This window comes from Notechis scutatus, chromosome 10 (assembly GCF_049901735.1).
Source record: "Notechis scutatus isolate UNSWTSFEM ecotype Mainland chromosome 10, rNotScu1.2, whole genome shotgun sequence".
NCBI classification, from domain to species: Eukaryota; Metazoa; Chordata; class Lepidosauria; order Squamata; family Elapidae; genus Notechis; species Notechis scutatus.
The window spans coordinates 9330894-9356309 of record NC_142018.1 but is presented as its reverse complement, the minus strand read 5'-3'; the positions used below and the strand labels follow the sequence as shown (position 1 = coordinate 9356309).

The window sequence follows — 25416 nt, the reverse complement described above, 5'->3', positions numbered from 1 at the left end:
CCTTTCCCTTTCCTTCCCTTCCCTTCCCTTCCCTTCCTTTCCTTTCCTTTCCTTTCCTTTCCTTTCCTTTCCTTCCCTTCCCTTCCCTTCCTTTCCTTTCCTTTTCTTTCCTTTCCTTTCCTTCTCTTCCCTTCCCTTTCCTTTCCTTCCATTTCTTCCCTTCCTTCCCTTCCCTTTCCTTCCATATCTTCCCTTCCCTTCCCTTCCCTTCCATTTCTTCCCTTCCTTCCTTCCCTTCCCCCTTCCCTTCCTTTCCTTTCCTTTCCTTTCCTTCCCTTCCCTTCCCTTCCTTCCTTTCTTTCCTTCCCATTCCTCCCTTCTCCACCCCTTTCCTCCCTCCCTCCCTCCTTTCTTCCCCTCCAATTTTTCCCTCCTTCATTTGCATTCTATTCAGCTCTATCTCCCCCCGCACCTAGGCACGAACCTCTGTTCCATACTGGACCATGCTTAGGGTATTTTCTTCTTTTTCTAAGTCATCTTATCCTTTAATCTGATGGCAAACAAATTATTTTGGCTTCTATTTTCAGTAAACTGAAACTCAGATCAGGGGGCTGGCGTAGCTTCTCACATTACTTTAGTCAGAAGGTATGTCTTCCCTTGCACAACCTTCATCCCATGGCTCTGCAGCCTCCTGGGCTTCCTGCATTTCAATCAAGTTTTAAGAGAAGACACCCCAGGCCTTGATATTCCCACCTACCACCTCCCAGGGTCAGGAAGCAAAGAAAACTGCAGATTGCAACGCCACAAGCATTCTTATTATATTACCCTTTTACTACTTTGCAATCCTCAGGTATATTCAAACATCTGTAAAATTTATTTTTTTTAAAAAAATCTGGGGATAATATATGTTTAGAGGAGCTTTGGGAAAAGGGCAATAAAGAATAAGTTCAGGAAAGTGAAAGTTTTTAAGAAAACCTTTTCAACAACCACCACAAAAAAGCCCATAGTTGTGTGGATCAAATTTAGACATGTCTGGATCACTGTTGACTGCTTGTGTAAGCATTCGAGAAGTTTTCTGACCTAGATTTTTCCCCCCAAATACACAATAAATTTCTTTAATTTATGTAGAAGAAGATCATGGATCATATATACACAAGGAAAGAACATTCAGAAATAGTCCTAACCATATGCAGATGATTCCTTGCAGTACATAATAATATCAACAACAATAATTCAATGCTGGACAATACTTTGAAATCGACAATAAGCAGTTAATATGGAAGGAGATAAGATAATGAAGTGCTTTTACTTAGGGAATGAACCATTGGAAGAAAAGAATGAATAGCATAAGCTCTTTAAAAGAGCCAAGAAACCAACTTGAGGATTAAGTGATATTCTCAAAACAATTCTCAGATGAAAGATACAAAAATTTCATGAATATTTGGATCACATTACATTTCAGTCATGACACAATATTTAACTTCTGCTGCAAAGTGCAAATATTCAAAGAACAGCTTTACTTTTTAGCCAGGCCCATGAAAGCAACCAAATAAATTAGCAGTTATGATCTGACACTAATTGGTTCGTAGTGCTTTATATCTCTTTATCAGATGTTCTCTCAAGAAAGTCAGTGAGACAGCTTGCTTAGAGTTTGATTAAGGTTTCTCCCAATTTTTTTTTGTTTTGGTTCTGGTCTGTGTAACAGAGCTGACAAGAATCTTGCAAGTCTCGTTGTGTTGTACTTCCTCTTCCAACTTTTTATAGTTTGGTGAATTAAGGAGATGTCTGTCTGAGTCTCTTCTGAATATTATCTATCCATTATGGACCTTAAATATGTTTCACCCCCATCATCCTGGCAAGGGAACTTGCAAACCTCCATCAAAGACATCTTGTTTATTCTCCAACTTATTACCCACCCACTCAGGTGGACACAGAGTTTTTTTCCCTCTCAATGAACCGGAAGAAAATTCCGAGAAGCCATTTTGTTCATCTCCTTGTGTTTTGCAGCATTCCAAATATTGCAGTCCTTTAGTGTTTGGTGAAGGATGAGATCCAGAGATTGTTGGTGGCCTGACTTTGAGAGGTCTTTTTTGTTTTAGAGGCAGTGGTTAACTGTGGATGTCCAGGGAGAATGATTACACCTGCTGTCCTGGAGCAGAGGTGGCATGCCATCACTCACTTTGAAGTGGCTCAACGAATTCATTAACCTAGAAGGCACTGAAAAGTTATAACCGTAGAACCCATAAGGAGGATGCAAGGCACAGTTTAAAGTTTCTCGGGCGACAGGCGCCGACGGGAAAATGTTTCCAGATGCATGCAAGCCATACAACATCTGGCCACCAGAACTGGGCCCTTGGGACACCACTCCATCTAGATCTTCTGCTTTGCCACTTCTGAGGTTGCCAATGCTCAGAGAGGACAAGGTGGGCACCTCCACCATGAAGTGGGGGAAAAAGTGAGGACCAGTGGCACTTCCCAACTTATGGTGGCTCGGGAACATGAGGGACGGCTGTCTTAAAAGGTTGGTAGGGCAAATCTTGTAGCAGATGGGTAGGCCAAGATGGTGCAGGTAAGAATCCGGGCAGGGCATGCCAAGGTTGGTTGCGGAGAGGTGAAAGGTGGGAGGAGAACCCGCGGGAGAAAGGAGAGAGCCGAGAGGTGATGGGATTCCCCCAGAGGCTGTTGCAGGAGACGAACTGGAACTTCCACCTAGGATAAAGCAAGTAAAATGACATTATGAAATGATAGCAGACCAAACAGAATGTCAAATTAAAAAAAAAAATACTTCTTTGGTCTTTTTAGTTGCCAGCAGAAAGGGAGTGGGGAAAGTAGTGCATTCCTTAAATGCTTCAGATAATTGCTAGGCAGCCGAAGCTGTTGGCGCGCAAGATTATTACTGGAGAGCATGATTGATGACTCTTGGCTATGGATTGGAGAATATACATCCAGGGGGTGAAGGGGAAGACTAGGGTCAAGGGGGAAATGAATGATGTGTCTTAGTGTTTTAGTGTCGGCTGCACCCAGGTAAGCCGACATGGTCACTCCTAATAAATCATATATTTTTTTAACTCTGAGAGATGTGACTAGAGACTTATGATTTGAATGGGGGTGGATTTGTCAGAGTTCTGACACAGAACTTTGTTCTCCACCTTTCATAATATTCAGGATCATCGAAGTTAGGAACGTTGATAACTATGTGGGAGAACTTGAGCCTTCTTCAATCATGGAAGGCCCAGGCATTGAAGTCACTCTATTCTCATCCAAAATGGTCAACCAAAAAGCTTATAAATATTTCCCATTCCATTCCAGGATAGGCAGGGTTGCTATTCCAATCTTCAAACATATATTACCTTCCAGAAAATTTGTGATTTTCCTCAGAATTGATATGGGGATAGGATATATTATAGACCCGTGTTACTGTATGTAGATAGTCCTAATGACTGTAATGGAGTTCGGAATTTCCATTGCAAGTCATGGTAGTCGTAAGTCGAGTCCCCTATGTGACTGACCCGATTTTGCAACCTTTTTTTACAGTAGTCACTGAGCCAATGCCTCGGTTGTAAAGTGAGTCCAGCCGTCATGAATCAAGTCAATGCATTCATGATGTATTGGGCCTTTTTCATGTGGGCCTTTTTTTTTTCATGTAGGCCTTGTTTTTTGGCTGGAAACGAGCCAAAAATGATGATTTCTTATAAAAGAAATCATCATAAATCATGTCACGTGACCAGGAGCTGAGATGGGCAGCTATAGAAATAAAATGATAGATAGATAGGTAAGTAGATACATAGGTAGATTGATAGACAGACAGACTAGATAGACAGACAGACAGACAAGGTAGATCGATATAGATGATAGATAGATAGATAGATAGATAGATAGATAGATAGATAGATAGATAGATAGATATACATAGGTAGGTAGATTGATAGACAGACAGACAGACTGACTAGATAAATAGACAGGCTAGACAGACAGACAAGGTAGATAGATATAGATAATAGATGATATATGATATATATATAGGTAGGTAAGTAGGTAGGTAGGTAGATGATAGATAGAGGAGAGAGAGAGAGAGAGAAGTGGTGGGGGAGAGAGAGAGAGAATAGACAGATAGATATTGGCTGTAAAGTTACCAGGCAGTTGAAATGTGTTAATGTGCCATGGATTGGGGTACCATTATTGGAACTTGGATCTTTTGAGGGGGGCATTGTAATTTTCTGTGCCTGATAAGCGATCAATCATTAAGCGAGGATTAAACGTACCTGTTCTGAACCCATACATCATTGTCATTCTTGCCAAATTTTTAGTGTGGCTTTCAAGACAAAAATTGATCATGTTGGTTGGATTAAAACAATCTGATAACAATCATAAGCAAGATGTTTTCTCTATGCCAAAAAATAAAAAAAACAACTGAGCAAATATTACACATACTGAATAGATTTTCGCTCATTTCCCATTTTTCCTTGGACAAACTCTCAAAGGGGTTGCTCAAGGGGCATTTCAAGGGGGAAAATGTATGTTAATTGTTTGTTGGCAATGTTAAATTCTATTTTTCTGTTACCCTGTGAAACAGCAAACTCAAATCCTACATTTGTATTATTTTTGACGGTGATCGTTTAAACAGGCTGCACAGTTGTGGATTGCCTTTAAACAGAGTCTTGTAGTATCTTTTGTGTCACATATGTTTTGGGGTTTCTCAATTCACATCACCAGATGTGTGAGATAACAACCTCCGGCGAACACTTTTGGTGGGCCCCCAATATTGTTGCGGAAATAAGAAGGAAGAAGGAGAGAGGAACAGGAAAGGAAACAGAGTTGTGTTGAGACTTAGGTGCCAAAATAAAACTGGCTTATTTTCAAGATTTTAAGATTTCAAGACTTTGTGGACCTTTCCTTTCCTCTCCTCTCCTCTTCCCTCCTCTCTCTTCCCTCTTTCTTTCTTTCTTTCTTTCTTTCTTTCTTTCTTTCTTTCTTTCTTTCTTTCTTTCTTTCTTTCTTCTTTCTTTCTTTCTTTCTTTCTTTTCCTTTCCTTCTCTCCCTCTCTCCTCTTTTCTCCCTCTCCTTACCTTCCTTCCATCCTCCATCCCTCTCTCCCTCCTTTTCTTTCTTTTCCTTCTTTCTTTCTTTCCTTCTCTCTCCCTCCCGCTCTCCCTCTTTTCTCCCTCTTCTTACCTTCCTTCCATCCCTCCATCCTGCTCTCCCTCCTTTCCTTTCTTTTCTTTTCCTTCTTTCTTTCTTTCCTTCTCTCCCTCCTGCCCTCCATCTTTTCTCCCTCTCCTTACCTTCCTTCCTTCCGCCCCTCCGCCCCTCTCTCCTTCCTTTCCTTCTTCCTTTCCTTCTCTCCCTCCCTCTTTCCTCCCTTTCCTTACCTTCCTTCCATCCCTCTCTTCCTCCTTTCCTTCCTTCTTTCTTTCCTTCTGTCCCTCCCTCTTTTCTCCCTCTCCTTACCTTCCTTCCTTCTGTCTCTCCATCCCTTTCTCCCTCTTTTCCTTTTCCTTCCTTCCTTCCTTCCTTCCTTCTTCCTTCCTTCCTTCCTTCCTTTTCCCTCTCTCCCTCCCTCCATCCCTCTCATTATAACTCTGCTTCCTTTGTGGAAAGACATAGGCATTATTACTCTGCAAATGAATTTGGACTGAGTCTTTGCTAGGAGATTTCTGCTCATCTTCTCGTGCTGGACTCTGCCCCATAGAGAATATTGTTCTTGGAAGTAAATGCAGCTGTACACATCTGGTCTCAACAGCCCAAGTGCATTTGGAAGAAACACCATGCTTGACTCACAAGGTTGGCATCAGCAACGCCACACCCACAAATCTTTGCCTACTTCTGGCAAAAGAGGACATCTGATGAACATCTGGTCCACCAATAGAGAACCAAGCTACGTAGTAGAAGAAATACTTGTCCAGGCACACGTATTATTCCAATAATATGATCCAGGCTTTGTGGTCCAAATGAGAATCATTCTTCATCTAGATGGGAATGGTGGACCAAATTGACACAAAGGCTGGAATTTTGACAAATTTGGAACCATATGGATTGTTTCTGGCTGAAATTCATACCATCATCTACCTTTCTGACAGGCATCCTTCATTCCATGTCCAACCATTTTGAGATGGTGGCCCATTATGCATGCACCCCTATGCTGCCATCCTATTTTTGATACAATATTATATTATTTAATTTGTGCCCGAATCCTATTGTTTCCTCCAAGAACACAAGATAGTCTACTTTGTTTTTCTTGCACGATACTGCACTGAAGTCAGTTAGTCTAAAAGAAATGGAAACTGGCTCAAATGGATGTATTTATTTATTTATTGGATGTATTTATTTATTTTTTATTTATTTCTTTGTTGGGTTTATTGGATTTATATGTTCGTTTTTTTACTGGGTTTATATGGCTGCCCACTCACTGTCAATGACTGTGTGGCTGACAAACAATCTTCCTTGCAAAAGACTTTGAAAATGGATCTATCCAGGTTTGATCTGAAACATAATTAGACTGTATGGGATTGCTAACTACAATCCCATAGATTTCTACATTTTTATCTCAGCCTTCCAGGGAAGGAAAGGGAAGGGAAGGGAAGGAAAGGAGGATGAGGGAGGTGGAAGGGATGAGAAGGGAAGAAAAAAAGAAAGAAAAGAAGGATGGGAGGTAAGGGAGATGGGAAGAAAAAAGAAAAAGGAGAAGAAAGGAAGGAAGAAGGAAGGAAGGGGAAGAAAAAAAAAGAAGAAAGGTGAAGGGAAAAAGAAAGGAAGAAGAAGGAAGGAATGAAAGGAGGGTAGGGAAGGGAAGGGAAGGAAGGAAGAAAAGAAAAAAGAAGAAGAAAAGGTGAGGGAAGGGGAAAAAAAGAAAGGAAGAAGGAAGGGAAGGGAAGGAGGAAAGGAGGGTGAGGGAGGGAAAGAAAGAAAGGGAAGGGAGATGGGAAGGAAGGGAAGAAAAAGAAAGAAAGAAAGGGGAAGAGAGTTGAAGGGAGATGGGAAGGAAGGGAAGAAAAAAAGAAAGGGGAGAAGAAAAGGGGAAGAGGAGGGAAGGGAAGGAGGATGAGGGAGGGAAAGGAAAAAGGGAAGGGAAGGGAAAGAAAGGAGAGAAAGAAAAAGAAAGGGGGAAGGGAGATGGGAAGGAAGGGAAGAAAAAGAAAGAGAAGAAAGGGGGAAGAGGAGGGAAGGGAAGGAGGATGAGGGAGGGGAAAGGAAAGGGAAGGAAGGGAAGAAAAAGAAAGAGAAGAAAGGGGGGAAGAGGAGGATGAAGGGAAGGAGGATGAGGGAGGGGAAAGGAAAGGGAAGAGAAGGGAAGAAAAGAGAAAGAAAAGAAAGGGGGAAGGGAAGGAGGATGAGGGAGGGAGAGGGAGTGCAGGGAAGTCAAGAAAAGAAATGAAGGGTTAGGGAAGGGAAGGGAAGTCAAGTGAAGGGGTTAGGAAGGGGAGGGGAGGGAGGTGAAGGGAAGGGGAGGGGAGGGAAGGGAGGAGGAATAGTTTAAAGTAAAGTGAATGTTCTACATATAATTGCCTCTCTCAGAATATAAGCCTTGATACTTATCCAGGCTTCTAGCTTTGAACAATTACATTCATCAATTTAAAAGGACAAGTCTTAAAAAGGGGAACAAACATTCCCCTTTGATTAATCAGTCCAGCTCGGAATAAGACAACGATGTACCATTCACAAAGGGAGAAAATTGCTTCGGGGTCCCAAGTTTTCCTCGTTCCCTTTTTTTGCCATAATGATGAAAAAGAAACTAATTGTCACTGCCCATTTGGCAGCCAAACTCCCCAAATATTTTTAAAAAAGAAGTCCTTTCAACTAAAACGAGTCTAAAGTTTGAGAGATGCACATAGAAATGGAGGGGGAAGAAAGAAAAGAAAAAAGATCATTGGAGATTCGATACTCACTCTGATGTTCCGTCCCAAAAGGCTTAAAATCTAAGGTCAGAGATGGTCTCCATGGATAGGATTCCAGAAGTCCATCCAGAACTCCTCTGCAACAGGACAGTTGGAAATTAGATTTGCATTCCCATGGAACGAGGCCATTGGGAGAGGAACTTGAAGCAGATGTCTAGAGCTTCATTCATAAGAATAAGCACATGGGTGGATTTCGCTGCATTTTGGGGGTGTCAAAGTGAAGTAATAAGGAACAAATCCCTCTCTCTATATAAAAGCGAAATGCCCCTCACGCATCATCACAAAATCTCCAGAACCGTAAAGTCTACAAACTTGAAATCTGGCACGTAGGTTCCTTTTGGCTTCTAGGTACTAAGAAAGAGGTTTTTTTGAAATGACCATCACGGCATTAATATTTCCTATATTATTATTATTAACGGGCTCTGATGCTAAGGTGTTCTACTCCCCCTCCCCACCTGAAAAGAAATTTGTTCCAAATGCAAAACACAAGCAGAAGAGAGGCGTTTCAGTTTTAGTTTTACAGCACCAAGCAGCTTTAGTACAGAACAGTTGAGTTAAGCCACACCCAGGCTCCTTGCTGTCTCCTCCTTGCTCACACAGCAAATACCGTTTCAGTTTCCAAACAGCCTTCAAGTCTCTCACACACTGACAGGACGTTAGCCAGATGAATAATGATGGATGCTGGTAGGCAGAGGCACAATTTCCCCCCCTTATTTTCCTCCGCCAAAACTAAGCCCGATCACATCGTTTCGTAGTGAAGCAGGGGTATCGAGCTAATTCCTATATAGCCTCAAACCATAATATCTGTGCCTTCTTCCTTGCATCTCTGCCAGTCAACTAAGATCTAGTGGAAATGCCCAATTCAGGACTCCTGGGGATCCAGAAATCCAGAAGAGGCATTGTTTGAATATACAATTTTGTAGAGGTGCTTTTTTTTTTCCAAAAGGCAACTGGACTTTTTTGGGTTTTTTTTTCCTTGAAGATGTTTTGCTTTTCATCCAAGAAGCTTCTTCAGTTCTGACTGAATGGTGGAGACTGGAAAGATTTATATTCCTTGCAGTCACCTGGTCATTAGCACTCTCTCTGAGAGTCGTTGAGGCCAATTGAAGATTAATCTGTGCCCTCAGGGTCACCAAAACAGTGCAAATGGATGTGGAACCTTCTTGGAACTGGTGAAAGGATTGTGTTGTAAACAGGAGATTGGTGGTGTGGTATCCCTCCCCTTTTTCTGTTGAGAAAGGGCTGCTCAATTTTAACGTAGATGGCCTCTTTGAGCTCTCTTTTACGGGTTCCATATATGTCCCCACATTGTGGCCAATCTCTATACATGGAAGAGGTAGAAACCAAAGCCCTAAACTCCTTCACAAGGTGTTAAAAAGGAAATTTGAGAGGGATACTCCCTTCCAAAGAGAGAGAAAGATTTTTATGCACAGGAACGCCTATTACAACACACTTTTGTACAGGAATGCTTGTATGCATTCCTGCGTATGCATCACGTGACAATATTATATATTATATAATAGATTATAATATATGCCCCGATCCTATTTCTGTGAAAGGAAAGCAAAAAGGAGATAATATATCAAATCCAAGTAAGCTTTATTATGATCACAGATCAACCTAATTTGACATCTTTTTTTTAGCACTAGCCAAAGCACTCAGACTTATATACCACTTCACAGTACTTCTCAGCCCTCTCTAAGCAGTTCACAGAGTCAGCCTCTTGCCCCCAACAATCTGGCTCCTCGTTTTACCGACCTCGGAAGGATAGAAGGCCGAGTCAACCTTGACCCGGTCAGGATCGAACTGCTGGCAAGTCGGCAGAGTCAGTCTGCCATTCTGCACCACCACAGCTTTCTAATCTAATAACTATTGTTGTTTTTATTGCTCGTATTCAGTGTTATTGTTCTGATCCAATGTCCAAAATGTACTTACTGAACTAAAAAATAGCAATTGTCTTCAAAGTCAAGACACAGCTGCCTTGTTTCCTAGAAATTGTCATTAATGACAATGGCTTGTAGCTTTTCAATTTTCCCAGGATAATTTGAAGGCACCATTAAAACAGAATATCCTGGGGAAACTGAAAAGCTATAGGCCATTGTCATTAATGATGACATATTTATGGTGTTTTTTTTTCATAACGCAGGCAATTAATGAACAAAAACATGTACTTTTGTCCATTTAAAAGTCTTTAAACAATCCATAGTTCCATCAGTCAAATAACTGCAATTTTTTTTACCTGTTTCTTCCAGGGTCCCTAAATCCTTTAGCAAAGGGATTCCGGTCAATCTTCAGTTTTGTGATCTATGGATGTTTTGCAGACAAACAACAAAGGAAGAACTGTGAATATCATACTTGTCACCCATCTGCTCCCAAAAAACCTGCTTGTACCTCTGGGCAGGTTAATTTACCTGCTGGTTTTGATAGGCGGTGACAGTTGTAAATTCGGTTTCTTTAAAAGAAAAGGTCTGAACACCAGCTGCAGGCAAAGATGGGGTCTGGGAAAGATCAAATCGGGAATCCTGGATAATAATGTGGACTCTGGGCTTGTATTTGTGCATTGATTGCAAAATTATCTGTAGTCCACAGAGAAACAGAGAGAAAGAAGAGGAAAAACAATCAGAAAAAAGTGAACGTTATCATTCTTAAACTTGGAGATTTTTTTTTAAAAAAGTTCTACCTTGAGCTTGGTGATTTAGGAATAATCCTCATTAGATTTGCCTTAAGAACAACAAAGGTTATTAAGGGCCTGGAGGCTAAAACATACAAAGACCGGTTGCAGGAATTGGGTATGTTTAGTCTAGGGAAAAGAAAGACATGGGGAAACATGATAGCAGTGTTCCAATATCTCAGGGGCTGCCTCAAAGAAGAGTGGGGGGTCAATGTATTCTCCAAAGCACCTGAAGGCAGGACAAGAAGCACTGGGTGGAAACTAATCAAGGAGAAAAGCAACTTAGAATTAAGGAGAAGGGGCTGCCTCCAGAAGTTGTGAATGCTCCAGCACTGGTGGTTTTTAAGAAGAGACTGGACAATGATTTGTCTGAAATGGTAGAGGGTTTCCTGTTTGTGCAGGGGGTTGGACTAGAAGACCTCCAAGGTCCCTTCCAACTCTGTTGTTCTATATTCTAACAACTGTGGCAAGAAAGCTTGTAAAATGGGCCAAAACTCATTTAACAGGCGTCTTGCTGCCCATTTTGGTCTCAGTTGTGGTTGTAAGTGAAGGACTACCTGTTATAGAATATAAGTCACAGAAACTAATAGTTTCACTATATTCTATCTTGGACAAGATCCCTTCTGACTCTGTTATTCTATAATTTCATATGAGTTCAACCACTTGAACAATGTGAAATTTGGGTGATGAAAGGCCCAATTTTCCTTGTGGTTGGCACTAATGAGGTCTAGTCTAGGACTAAAAAAAACCAGGGAGAAATTGTAACTCAAATTTCCATGCCCTTGAAAGAGTATTTGGTTTTCTTTTTCACAAGAAAACAAGACAGCTGTTGGCAGCTCTAAAAAGATCCCCACCCTTTTTTCCATGAAAAAAAATATTAATAATAATACACTCTACTTGATCTTATAGTGCAGCTAATAAATAACTAGTAAGCGAAACATAAGCTTATTTATTTATGAGATTTGTTTCCTGCCCATCTTGCCTCACCTGTGGCACATCAAAGATTTTCCTGTTTGGGGAGAGACAAAAATACTGCTATCCAAGCCAAGATATGTTTTACAGACAGCTAAGTTGTTTGGGCATCAGTAGCAAAAATCTGATTCTCACAATCCCTCTTTATCTGACATAAAAATCAAAATTGATTTTCTCTATTTTTATCACACCCAAAATCTATTTCCAAGGTGAAGATCAAAGCCAGACTGCAAAATCCAGTTTGTCACTAGATGGCAGCAAAAATACTGGCCCTTTGCTGCCACCTTGTGGTCATCTGAGTTTTGTGGCTAATTCTTTCCTCCCTCCCTCCACCCCCTCCTTTCCTTCCTTCCTTCCTTCCTTCCCTCTCACCCACCTCCCTCCCTCCCTCCCTTCCCCCCCTTCCTTCCTCTCCCTACCTCTGTCCCTCCTTCCTTCCCTCCCTCCTTCCTTCCTTCCTCCCTCTCCCTCGCTTCTTTCCTCCCTCCCTCCTTTCTTTCCTTTCTTCCTTACTCCCCTCCCTACTTCCACCTCTCTCCCTTCCTCCCTTCCCTCTTCTACTAAGTCTCCCAAGGCAGCCATCTTGCTCTAGCTATGGATAGAGCTGGCCCTACTTTCTTCCCTTATCCCTCCCTTCCTGTAAAGTAGCAACTTCAAATCCACACCTACATGCCCTTTGTCGTCCATCTCATTGTTGGTTAGCTTCACCCGATCGAAGCTGATGATCTGCCTCATCCACGTCTCTCCCGAACAGGGCGAATCCGGGTGGATATAAAGCCGAGGTGTGATGCACGAATGGTCCGTGTTTCCAGCCACCATCCACTGCGAGCTGTGATAGACGTACCTGACAAAGGGAACAAGGGTTACAGCAAACCCAATCGGTTGCCACCGCTGTTTTTGTTGAGTAAGACACAATTGGCTGGTTTTACACCACCACTATTAAGCCACGAATTGCAGCTTAAAAGCCACAACAATAGAATTCATGTGCCAAAAATTACATCGGTCATGTTACAGCTTAACATATGCGAAACTAAAATACTAGGTCTTGAGCCCAGGACTCCCAATTAGCTTTGGAAATGAATTCACCATATTTTACTCTCCACTGTATAACAGCAATCAGTATTATTGACGCATTGGAAGTCAGGCTAATCATTCATAGTCCACTTAATCAACTAATCTTTCCTTCTTGCTTTCTGTATTCCGCATTCCCAGGATTTGAACAATCCAAGTGTTGCTTGCAATAACCTCTGCTGTGTGCATCGGTTTTGCAGGTTTGTTGCTGTTTCGCTTCTTTTCACGCTTAGCTTGGCTAAGCTCATGGCTCTATCTCAGTCCCAAATTCAGGGGGAAGACAGAGGTCTCAATGTTGGGTGGACAAAGCTCTTAGGACTTTTCCACTCTTTCCTTCTTTCTTCCTTTGGGCACTTTATTTATTTATTTATTTATTTATTTATTTATTTATTTATTTATTTATTTATTTGATTTGCCAATTGTTTACAAGATAATAAGTATAAGAGTATACATAGTTGTGAATACATGAAATGGGTACATATATGAAAAATAAAAGAATAAGAGAAACAATAGGACAGGGACGGTAGGCACGTTGGTGCGCTTATGCACGCCCCCTACAGGCCTCTTAGGAAAGGGGTGAGGTCAATAGTAGACAGTCTAAAGTTAAAGTTTTTGGGGTTTGGGGAAGAAACTACAGAGTCAGGTAGACTTGGACGTGGGGAAGGGGGCAGGCTGGAGAAAGAGAAAGAAAGAGAAAGAGAAAAAGAGAAGGAGAACTTGTAGCTAAAACTCTTCAAACTTTCCAAAGTCCCAGGGACTTTTTCCACTCTCTGCCAATTGATGTTTGTGATCAAAGGCCTTTTCCCTCCCTCAAGGGGAGCTATAAGAAGAGCAGAAGGACTGACCATTTGCATAGTTTGATAGCTGCTTTGGTTTTCAATCTGTTCAGAGTCGGTGAGACTCAGGAAGAATCTAATTAAGTTACAGCTGGAAATTATTGTTTCAAATTCCAGCTCTGTGTTGAAGTTACTTAGAAGTAACTGCCCGTCTGTTTTGCCAGTGTGTAGAAAAGATGATTGAAAGGGGATACCTGGTTTTACAAATGTTGTATTCAATCACAAAATCAACTAGGAAGAGACATGAAGGTGAAGATATGCTTAAACTACAGAGGTTCAGAAGCCGAAGAAGAAGGAAGCCCCAAAGCAAATCTTTTTTTAAAGTGTATACAGCATTTAATTGTATCTGTCATTTGATTTAATCATATCCAGAAACAACAGAATACCGAGCTGTACACTCACAATTCAAGGTAATAATAAAGTATATATAAATATATAGATACTTTATATATAAAGGATATAAAAGTATACAAAAAAAAGTATATAAAAAAATAAATTTGCCTCAAAGCAAATTCTTGTGAGTTGTGTGCCCTTTGCTTTGCTCTCAGCATCTCACTGAAGGTCTGGTTCGTATGGACAAGGAGAAACTTCCTTTTTATGGGCAACTAAAGGAGAGGACTATTCTCTAAATCTAATGTCTCCAAGAAGAACAGGCAGACTCATTCTCAAATTTTCCCCACTTGAAACCTTGACTTGTCTGAAATGATTTCAACCTAAAACCTTCTATAAATTTTCATTCATTCAGAAAGGGGAAGGAAGGAAGGAACTAAGAAGGAAGGAAGAAACTAAGGAAGGAATTAAGGAAGGAACTAAGGAAGGAACTAAGGAAGGAACTAAGGAAGGAAGGAAGGAAGGAAGGAAGGAAGGAAGGAAGGAAGGAAGGAAGGAAGGAAGGAAGGAAGGAAGGAAGGAAGGAAGAAACTAAGGAAGGAAGGAAGAAACTAAGGAAGGAAGGAAGAAACTAAGGAAGGTAGGAAGGAACTAAGGGAGGAACTAAGGGAGGAACTAAGGAAGGAAGGAAGGAAGGAAGGAAGAAAATAAGGAAGGAAGGAAGAAAATAAGGAAGGAATTAAGGAAGGAACTAAGGAAGGAATTAAGGAAGGAACTAAGGAAGGAAGGAACTAAGGAAGGAACTAAGAAGGAAGGAAGGAAGGAAGGAAGAAACTAAGGAAGGTAGGAAGGAACTAAGGGAGGAACTAAGGAAGGAAGGAAGGAAGAAAATAAGGAAGGAACTAAGAAGGAAAGAAAGAACTAAGGAAGAAAGGAAGGCTTAGAATCTAAATGTCTACTCTATGAAGATTTTTCAGTCATCCAGGTCATAGTTGTCCCAAAGTCCATTTGCCTCTTGGAAAAAATAAAAGCACCTTTAGACTTAGAATCTAAATTTCAAAAAATCAACAGGTTTATGTGCTTTATTCGTGGGGGAGGGAGGAATCAAAACTTTTTTACCTGTATCTTTTCGAGTCCACTGGGACCACGTCTATCGCAATGTAATACTGTTTCACTGGATCCAGACCTTTTACTTTAACTCTGACCGAAGGAAACATTCTCCTGCGCAAAACAAAATGTGTGTTACCTTACTGTAACATTTTCATTTTGCCACTTCATGACTCTCTCCAACATTCAGACATTTTAGCCACACAAGCTGGGGTTTTTTTTTTTCTCCAGCCCCAGAGCATTTATACCACACCTAGAATCTTAATTATTACTACCCATTTGGAGAGGGAAGTACAAGGAAAAAGAAAAGACAGATCAATGTAAATTGCTTGGCTGTAGAAGTAGACATTTGTGTTAGCAAGAGGACCAAGTTCTTAAAAATCACTGCAGTTGGTCAACGGGAGTAATTGTAAGCTGCAATCTGGTGAGGTTTTACTTGGAAGAATTGCTGGTTGAATAAAAATGACCTTTTTGGGGGCATACTTATAAATGCACTTCCTGCCTGATTTTCTAGAAGTGCTACTTCTGCAGAAAAATGACAATAAATGTGAGGCTGCCTCTGAAGGAAAGGAACATAAATTGTTCCTAATTGTTCTGTACTCTGTACAGTGGTAGATTTTGTCTTCTGTACAGATGCAGATAGATAAACTCAACAAAACATTCATACAAAGTCTTTATTATTGGTTCATCAGGTATCCTCATAACTCACATTTGTAACGAAGTTCTTCTTAATGTCCAATCCTTTGCATATCTGTTTTGTAGGTAAAAAGATGGTTATCTCCTTATCCCTTTCCTCCCATCTCGTAGCGGTAGAGGTAGAGCAGCTACCACGAGTCCGTGAGTTCAGGCAAGAGTAAAGAAACCTCCCCCAACCCATCGAGGGTCAATTTAGTGACCAATCAGGATTACAGATGTGGTCACGTGACATGGACTACATTTCCCAGGATACCTTAACTACATTTACCATGATGCATTCCCTTAAGGGAATTGCTAACTAACTATCCAATTCCCGTAATTATCTAGGTAAATGAAACAAGTATTGCAAGTAGCAAGCTACAAAATACCAATAGAAGAGATTATTTGTAGCCTTGGGTTGATTTGTGGTGTTCTTGGTGGTCTCTGAGCTTGGTTGTTTCCTTGCAGATGTTTCATTACCCAAGGAGGAGGAGGAGGAGGAAGAGGAGGAGGAGGAAGAGGGGGAGGGGGAAGAGGAAGAGGGGAAGGAGGAGAGGAGGAGAGGAGGAGGAGGAGGAGAAAGAGGGGGAGGAGGAAGAGGAAGAGAGGAAGGAGGAGGAGAAGGAAGAGGAGGAGGAAGAGGGGAAGGAGGAGGAGGAGGAAGAGGAGGAGGAGGAAGAGGGGGAGGGGAAAGAGGAAGAGAGGAAGGAGGGAGGAGGAGGAGGAAGAGGGGTGAGGGGAAGAGGAAGAGGGGAAGGAGGAGGAGAGGAGGAGGAGGAGGAGAGGGAGGACTGGGTCATTCTTGGTGTCTCTGGCTGTTTTCTTGCATATGTTTCGTTATGCAACAACCAAGTAACATAGGAGGAGGGGGAGGGGGAGGAGAGGAGGAGGGGGAGAAGAAAGAGGAGGAAGAGGAAGAGGAGGAGGAAGAAGAAGAGGAGGAGGAAGAGGAGGAGAGGAGGACTGGGTCATTCTTGGTATCTCTGAGCTTGCTTGTTTTCTTGCATATGTTTTGTTATGCAACAACCAGGTAACATGGGAGGGGGAGGAGGAGGAGGGCTGGCTCATTCTTGATGCTCTCTCAGCTTGGTTGTTTGCTGGCAGATGATTTATTACCATCACCAGTGCTTGGCTAATGAAATGTTTTCAAGAAACAATCAAGCTCAGAGAACCCCAAGGACCCTAATAATGCAGAATACTTTTCAAAGAAGACTTGCAGACAAATAGCAGAAGAAAAGCAAACTAGAGACAAGAGGAAGATCCTTCAGAATGTTCCACAGCAATTTTCATTTTGTTTTCCAAATGTTTACCCATAAGAGAATGTAGCCCATGTCCAGGAATGCCACTTTGGTCTCCAGCTTTGTTTTTTTCCAATAACAAGAAGTGTTCTAGGTTCAGCGTTGCTAATACTTTTGTGTTTTTCAGGGCACTTAAATGAGAGTCATCTTGTTGCCCAGTTGTGTGAATCAGGATGCATTTTTAACTCTCACTTTAGGAGAAGGGCAGAGGAATCCTAGAAATAGCAATGTGTCCAGCTCTTTTGTGAGTTTTAATGCTGAACTGACTACGGTCTGACTTATCAGTATCATTACCATTACTGTCTTAAGTCGTTTGCTTAAGCTGGTAAAGAGCATTTGGCTGTCTGAAAGAGAAAGCATGGAGCCAAGACAAAACCCAAACTGCAATGTGATAAAGTTCTAGCAAACTTTAAAATGCTTTAGCCCAGTTTCAGAGTTACACAGAATTTTTGGTGTTTTTCTGAAGAGATATTGCTTTAAAATTATATCATATCAGATGTAATGGTTTAGTTCCATTTCTAGACAAGTGGTTTATAGCACCTTCTGGTCATCATGATGGTAACACGCTGCTAATGATGAATACATCATCAAAGAGATCAAGGGAAGTACTAACACCACTCTATAAAGCCTTAGTAAGACCAGACCTAGAGTACTGCATCCAGTTTTGGTCACCACAGTATTAAAAAAAGAGAGGGACCAGGGGAGACATAATAGAGAGAAAGAGATTAAGCTATTTTCCAAGGCACCTGAAGGCCAGACAAGAAATAATGGATGGAAACTGATCAAGGAGAGATTCAACCTGGAAATAAGGAAATATTTCCTGACAGTGAGAAAAATCAACCCATGGAACAGAAGTTGCCTTCAGAAGTTGTTGGAACTTTATCATTGGAGGCTTTAAAGAAGAGACTGGACTGCCATTTGTCAGAAATGGTGCAGGGTCTCCCACCTGGGCAGGGGGTTGGACTAGATGATCTACAAAGTCCCTTCCAATTCTGATTATCTCTTATCTGTTATGATGGCTAACTTTACATCCCCCAAAGCAAATACATTGGGAAGAGGTATCACAAAGTCCCAAAGTTCAGTTCACACTCCTCATGAAATCATGATTGAAGTAACCATGATTTACTGAGTAAAACCCTATTTTATTTATTGAGGTGTTTGCAAAATATACAAAGCCATCGATCAATCTCAAACAAACCACACTAGCTGTGTTCACACAGTAAAGAAGCATCTGTTTCCAAGCAAATTTGACTCCTGATGACATTATGACTGTAGCCATCTAGTTTTAGTGATAGGAATGTTACGGTTTGGGATTGCTTTTTTTCTGGGAATTTGTTATTTTATTATGGTTGTTTTCATATCGAGTTTGTAGCCCTGAGATTCTCCAAAACTTATCTAAGTATTAATCTGGTCCAACCCTTCTTAGCTTGAACTGTGACAGAGGTAAGCAGGAATTTCCATTTGCTTAGATGAACATTTCATATTTTGACTTACAAAATATTAATTTCAATAAAGCTTAATGTTTCTGCTCTCCCAAGTCACCAAAAGTAACAATAATTTATTTAATTAGCTCAGTTTTGGGGGTTGGCAGAGCTCATTGAAGCACAAACTGGGGCTGAATTTGCAAAATGCTCTCAACTAAAATGGTTTGTTCAATGTTTAGTTTTACAAGCAGGCCATGGTTGGTTTTATGCAACATGATGTGTGTGACATGGTGTGCCAAACGAATCCACCACATTATGGATTAAGATAGTAATCTGAAACCTTCTATACATTTTAGGAAGGAAGGAAGGAAAATAAAAGAGAGGAAGGAAGGAAGAAAAGGAGGATGGAAGAAGGAAGGGAAAGTGAAAGAGGAAGGAAGGAGGAAGAAAGGGAGATGAGAAGGAAGGAAGGAAGGAAGGAAGGAAGGAAGGAAGGAAGGAAGGAAGGAAGGAAGGAAGGAAGGAAGGAAGGAAGGAAGGAAGGAAAAATAGAAGAGAGGGAATAGGAAAGGAAGTAGGGAAGAAAGGGAGGGAGGGAAGGAGGGGGAGGAAAATAGAATAGAGGGGAGGGAAGGGGAAAGGAAGTAGGGAAGAAAGTAGGGAAGAAAGGGAGGGAGAAAGAAAGGGAGGAAAGGAAAGGAGAGGAGAGGAGAGGAGAGGAAAGGAAAGGAAAGGAAAGGAAAGGAAAGGAAAGGAGAGGAGAGGAGAGGAGAGGAGAGGAGAGGAAAGGAAAGGAAAGGAAAGGAGAAACAGAATTGGAAGAGAGATCTTCTAATGCAACCCCCTGCTCAAGCAGGAGACCTTATATCATTTCAGACAAAACATTATCCAATCTCTTCTTTAAAATTGGTGGAGCACCCACCACTTCTGGAATCAAGCCCTTCCATTTACTAATTGTTTGTTGCTTCTTGTTCTGCTTTCAGGTGCTTTGAAGAATAGGCTGATCTCCCTTCTTCTAAGGACTAGTACAGTGTGTGAATACAGAATAAAATCACATCCTCATCGTCAACCACAAACATTTTGTAGTTTAGCAGAAATAAATATCTTTCCTAGGACCGGGACAACTATTTAAAAGCAGGATGTGTACAGCAGGGGAGGGAAGATGAAACATGTGTGCACGCATGACCGTCTAAAAACCTGCCCTAGATCTTACCTGCCAGCTTTGGTGATGATCATCTCGGTGCCAATTTCATGAAATCTCTTCCACAGCTCTGAGCCTTGCAAATCCACCTGAATCACCCCCGTTTCTTCTCGGGCTTCCTCGCAAAGAGATAGGGTTATTTCTCCTTTGGTTTTCTTTTCTGGAAAAGGAAAGAAGAAATAAAATATGAGAAGCCAGGGAAAGGACCTGCTGAAGTCTTTGTTTGGTGCAAGGGTCTTCAAATGTGACAGCTTTAAGACTTGGGGACTTCAACTCCCAGAATTCCTCCTCCAGTCCTATGAGCTCAGGAATTCTGGGAGTTGAGGTCCACTAGTCTTAAACTTGTCAAGTTTCAAGACCCTTGGTTTAGTGGTTGTCTTTATAGGACCTGTTGCTGAGTGAGCACTTCCTCTTTTTTTTATTTCGATTTTTATTTTTACAACCAAAAAGAACAAATAAAAGTCATATTTCAATTATACAGTGTGTTATCTGGGTACATCTTTCTTGTGCATATTACTATATTTATATACATTTCTAGTTAATTTTACATTCATGTTAATAAACATTGTGTATCACATCAAAATATATCATTATTACAATATCATTGGGTTTTTAATTTCAATTACTATCTATCTTTGAGAGCTTATCCACTCTTACTGAATATATTCATATTATAACTTATTTAAAGTAAGCTTTCAATACATCATTTGTATAATATCCTTTAATATCTTGCTCTACTTTCTAACCATCCAGAGAATAAATCCCATATCTTATAATAGTCTCTTTCTTCTTGGAGTGAGCGCTTCCTTGAATGACAAATTATCCAATCCTACAGAAAGCTAACCAACAGGGATGAGCACCAATCCAGCTTTCTTGGTTGAGTTAATGAAGCCATTCTCTCCTTAAGTGGATCCAGAAGGTTATGTGAACCCAGTGAGAAGTTCAGTGAGAAAGATGGTGATATCAGTCATTCTTGAGTTGTTCCATGGCAGGGGTCTCCAATCTTGGCAACTTGAAGACTTGTGGACTTCAACTCCCTTCAGTTCTGAGAGTTGAGGTCCACAAGTCTTCAAGTTGCCAAGGTTGGAGACACCTGCTCCAGGGCCTTCCTTCCTTAACAAGAAAGGTCTTTCAGAAATAGTCTTCCATTCATTTCAAGTTGTCCCCATGGAACACACATAAGAAGCATGGACAAGAATGTCAATAATTCTCCTACCTAAAGGAAATAGTTCCCTTACATATTATGTTTTCAGCCCTGGCTTCTATTTATCTCCCAAATGAAAAATAATGTGGAATTACTGGAAACAAAACAATGCACTGAACACTAGAACAATTAGACACAAGGACAGTTTTTCCCCAAATGCCATCACTCTGCTAAACAACTAATTCCCCAACACTGTTAAACTACTTAGTAAGACTGTATTACTATTCTTCTTCTCATCCTTCCTATTACCTATCTCTTCCCACTTATGACTATAACAGTGTTGCTTGTATCTTTACAATTTATATTGTTTTATTTATTTCCTAGTATGAGTCGATTGCTTATTTAGTAACCTACAACAATCAATAAGTGTTGTCTCTTATGATTCTTGATAAATGCATTCTATTTTTTCTTTTATGTACACTGAGAGTATAGGCACCAAAGACAAATTCCTTGTGTGTCCAATCACACTTGGCCAATAAAGAATTCTATTCTATTCTATTCTATTCTATTCTATTCTATTCTATTCTATTCCAGAATTGTTCAGCAGTTGACTCACTTTTGAAATCTGAAATTGATATTTGTTGTTGAAAACTGAAGGTCTTTTAGATCATCTAGTGGCCATATTACTAAACTGATAAATTTTGTAAGTGTTGTTATTTTCCTTTCCACACAGGAGGTGACTCTCCTGTGGCCTTTGGGCTCCCCTGACCTTCAGTCTCACCATTGAGACTTATCTCAATCCATATTCTTCTCCCTCACACCAGTTTCTCTCCTTTGGCACATTTAACTTAGCGAAAGAACATGCTTTCTTTTGTTTTGAATTTTGAGAAATGAGAATTAATTTCTAATTAATAATGAAGGGAGTCACATGGAATCTGTTCACCTCCTCACTCTTTCTTTAAGCCTGATAAAAGATTGGCTGTGTTCAACAAGCCAGGGCTTGCTTAACCAGAGTTTAATAAACAAGCCACAATGTCTGCCTTTTCCCAAGGTACTTAGCCAAAGTCAGGAATCTCGCAGTCTAGCTTGGTGCAATCTTTTAAGGTTGCTCTGGTGTAATGCTTTTCCTTTCTTATTTTTGAGAACCATTTGGAGTCATGAAGGAGTCAAAATCAAATCAATCAAATCAAAATAAAAACTGCCCAAGGAGCTGCTGGTCCAGTTTGACAGAGGAATTATTGAGTCTGTCATCTGCACCTCTATAACTGTCTGGTTTGGCTCTGCAACCCAACAGACAGACACAGACTTCAGAGGATAATTAGGACTGCAGAAAAAACAATTACTACCAACCTGCCTTCAGTCGAGGACCTGCATATGGCACAAGTCGAAAAGAGGGCTGTGAACATATCTACAGACTCCTCACATCCTGGACATAAACTCCTTCCCTCAAAATGATGCTATAAAGCACTGCACACCAGAACAACTAGACACAAGGACAGTTTTTTTTCCAAAAGCCATCATTCTGCTAAACAAATAATTACCTCAACACTTTCCAACTATTTATAAAGTCTGCACTACTATTCCTATTAATCTTCTCATCACTCCTTATCACCCATCCCCTCCGACTTGTGACTATATGACTGTAACTTTGTTGCTGGTATCCTTATGATTTTTATTGACTTGTTTCCTAGTATGATTCGATTGCTTCTTGTACCCTATGACTATCATTAAGTGTCGTACCTGATGATTCTTGAATCTTGGCGAATGTATCTTTTCTTTTTATGTACACTGAGAGCATTTGCACCAAGACAAATTCCTTGTGTTTCCAATCACACTTGGCCAATAAAGAATTCATTCATTCGTTCAATTGATAAATAAAACCGGCCTTGTATTGGGGAGAGAAAATTAGGGGTGGATTTTGTCCACTTCGGAAAGGAAGTGAATAGGATCAGATTCCTGTCTGCTGAACTTTTCCTTTGCTGAAGTCTGGGTGACTTACTTCCGAGGAAACCCACTCAGGGCTGTAAAATGCAAAATATCCAGGGGTTGGGTGCCCAGGACTTAATCCATTCAGGCTTCTAAGCAGACACATTGCCTGGCAATGCCCCATTAGTGCTAATCTTGGTTTGCTATGTTTTTGTGAAGTAGCCTGTTTTGGGGACTGCATTTTGACTGGCGAATTCCTGATCCTATGTATTTCCCAGGGGTGGGGATAAACCCAGTCCTAAAACCTTATGTGCATAAGGTAGAATACCTTATGCCACCAGACTTGAAATTCTAAAACTAGAAAACCTTGAATTACGCCGTCTTCGGTCTGACTTAAGCATGGTATATAAAATCATACATTGCAATGTCCTACCTGTCAATGAATACTTCAGCTTCAACCATAACAACACAAGAGCACACAATAGATACAAACTCAAAGTAAACCGCACCAAACTTGATTGCAGGAAATACGACTTCAGCAATAGAGTGGTCAATGTCTGGAATACTCTACCCGACTCTGTAGTCTCTTCCCCAAACCCCAAAAACTTTAACCTTAGACTGTCTACTATTGACCTCACCCCTTTCCTAAGAGGTCTGTAGGGGCGTGCATAAGCGCACCAACATGCCTACCGTCCCTGTCCTATTGTTTCTCTTATTCTTCTTTTATTTTTCTTATATGTACCCATTTCATGTATTCACAACTATGTATACACTTATACTTATTATCTTGTAAACAATTGGCAAATCAAATAAATAAATAAATAAATAAATAAATAAAACTTGGCTCCTTCAAACTCTGGGAAAGAAATGAGAGAATCTCAGGGAGGTTTGGAGAGGGGGCTGAAGCTTGCGCCGCTCAGAGCGGGGTAAAGCTTCCTTGGATTGAAGGATCCCTCACTGCTGCTGATCCCCTAAAGCGGATTAAAATTGGGAAGAGACCCAGGGCTTACCGGGCGCTTGGCTTCTCCTGAAAGCTGTTTTTTCCGTCCTGGTCTCCGAGGAGGAAAGCTCTTCTTCCAGCTCCTTTAGTTTGCGTTTGGTAGAATTGGCGTTGCCCATTAAAACGTCCACGGAAAAAGCGTGCGCCCGGGAACTCAAAGCCATTGTTCCCCCTGCGCCAATCGCCGCCGCCCCCCTTTTTTCCGACCTAGAAGCGTTCCCCCCACCCCCAAAAAAGCGCCTGCAGAGGGAAGATGTGTCAATCAAAGGGAATCCCCCACAGTCCTCCGATCCACCCCTGGGCTACGATCCTTCTCCAACCCGGACGGCGTTGGACAGCTCAACGCAGAAATATCCCCGGCTGGGTGGTGGTTGTTTTTTTCCGCCCAGAATTTGGGCAAGATTTTTCTTCTTTACAAAAGTTCTCTTTCCTCGATTCCATGCAAGCCTCCGAAAGAAGGAGGGAAGTTTGGTTGTTCCTCTTCCTCTTCCTCTTCCTCCTCCTCCTCCTCTTCCTCTTCCTCTTCCTCTTCTTCTTCTTCTCTCCTTCTCCTTCTCCTTTTTTCTCCTCCTCCTCCTCTGAAAATTAAAAATATAAAACGAAACCCCAAGAACAGCGAGGTCGGGGAGGCGCGCGGATGCGGGGCTGGGGTTAAGGAAGCGGAGTCAACGGGAGTCCCCTCGGCCGAAACCGGGGAAGGGCTCCTTTAAGAATCGCTGTTGCTTTCGGAAGGGGAGAGCCCTTTCGAGAAGGAACGGAGAGCGAGAGAAAGAGGAGAAGGAAAAAGAAACAACCAGGGGGATTGGAAGAGGGAGAGGTAACTGGGGAGGGGGAGGGGGTGGCGGAGTGGGTTGAGGGGGAAATGGCCAGCCCCTCCTGACGCGTGAGTGGGGGGAGAGATAAATAGCAGGGGCTCAGCGCTGCCTTCCCTTGGCCAACGGGGAAGGAAAGGCGCCTTCAAGGAAACGCTGGGGTCCCTTTGCCCGGGCAAAGTGGGAACCGGGGGTGGGAGGGTGGGGGAAGAGAAGATGAGGAGGGGGCGAAGGAGGTGAAGCGCGCTTTCTCACCCCCCACCCCCCTCTTTGGCCTTTCGCAGTCCAGGCTCCTTCGAGAAACGGGAAAGGGGTGGCTAGGTAGAATCCACTGAGTAATGTCATAAGAAGTCAGGTCGTCGGTTGTTACCAAGCCAAAAAAAAACTCGCTGGAGTGGCGAGGAAAGGGTGTGTGTGTGTGTGTGTGTGTGTGTGTTAGTCTGTACAGCTTAATTTCTCTTCTAATTGTCTTCCTTGGCGCGGAAGGCAGTCGGGTTTTACTCCTGAGTAGAAACTCGCAGGTTGAGTTGTTGCCGGAGCGCACGCTTTTTTCCGCGGGCCTTTGAATGGGCAGTGCCAGTTCTGCCAACCTACCGTGCTGGGCTCCCTGGGAACCCTCCCCCCCTCTCCTTTCAATGGACCAAGTAGTTATTCCTAAAGAGTAGAGCCCTATGATTTCTTTGGTGGGGGCTGAACTTGTTAAACTCCCCCCCCCCGCGGAGTTTAGGGAAGGCTTTTAAAGACGGGTTAAGATCGCGCTAAAACTTGCTCCCCGGCGCACCTTCGCCCACTTTCTCGGTTATCATGGGCTCCAATTTCCATCGCCCTTCCCCCTCCCAAGCGCCGATCAAATCTATCGTCTGGGCAGGATGGGAGGTGTAGTCCAGGATGCCGGAGTGGAAGCGGAGTGTGTGTGTGTGTGGGGGGGGATCTACCTCACCCTGAGGATTGCGGTTTGCCTTTGACGAGGGCGCGATCCGCTGCTTCGAAACGGACATAGATAGGAGCGAGAGAACGGTCAATACAACCAGGAGCAATCGGTACAACGAATGAATAAACGAATAGAATGGAGAAGAGAAGAGAAGAGAAGAGAAGAGAAGAGAAGAGAAGAGAAGAG

At 41.9% G+C, this 25416-nt stretch overlaps 1 protein-coding gene across 1 annotated transcript; it reads right to left on the bottom strand.

Annotated features, from left to right (window-relative positions):
• Positions 1 to 841: 841 nt before the first annotated feature.
• Positions 842 to 23968, bottom strand: TBX22 (T-box transcription factor 22). Its single transcript, XM_087972061.1, has 8 exons — positions 23498 to 23968; positions 19430 to 19577; positions 14832 to 14933; positions 12145 to 12319; positions 10244 to 10408; positions 10072 to 10136; positions 7824 to 7909; positions 842 to 2649 (listed from the first exon to the last, which is right to left on the bottom strand). Exons 1-8 carry the CDS (start codon positions 23649 to 23651, stop codon positions 2036 to 2038), a joined length of 1509 nt encoding a protein of 502 aa, XP_087828187.1. The 5' UTR covers positions 23652 to 23968; the 3' UTR covers positions 842 to 2035.
• Positions 23969 to 25416: the final 1448 nt, after the last annotated feature.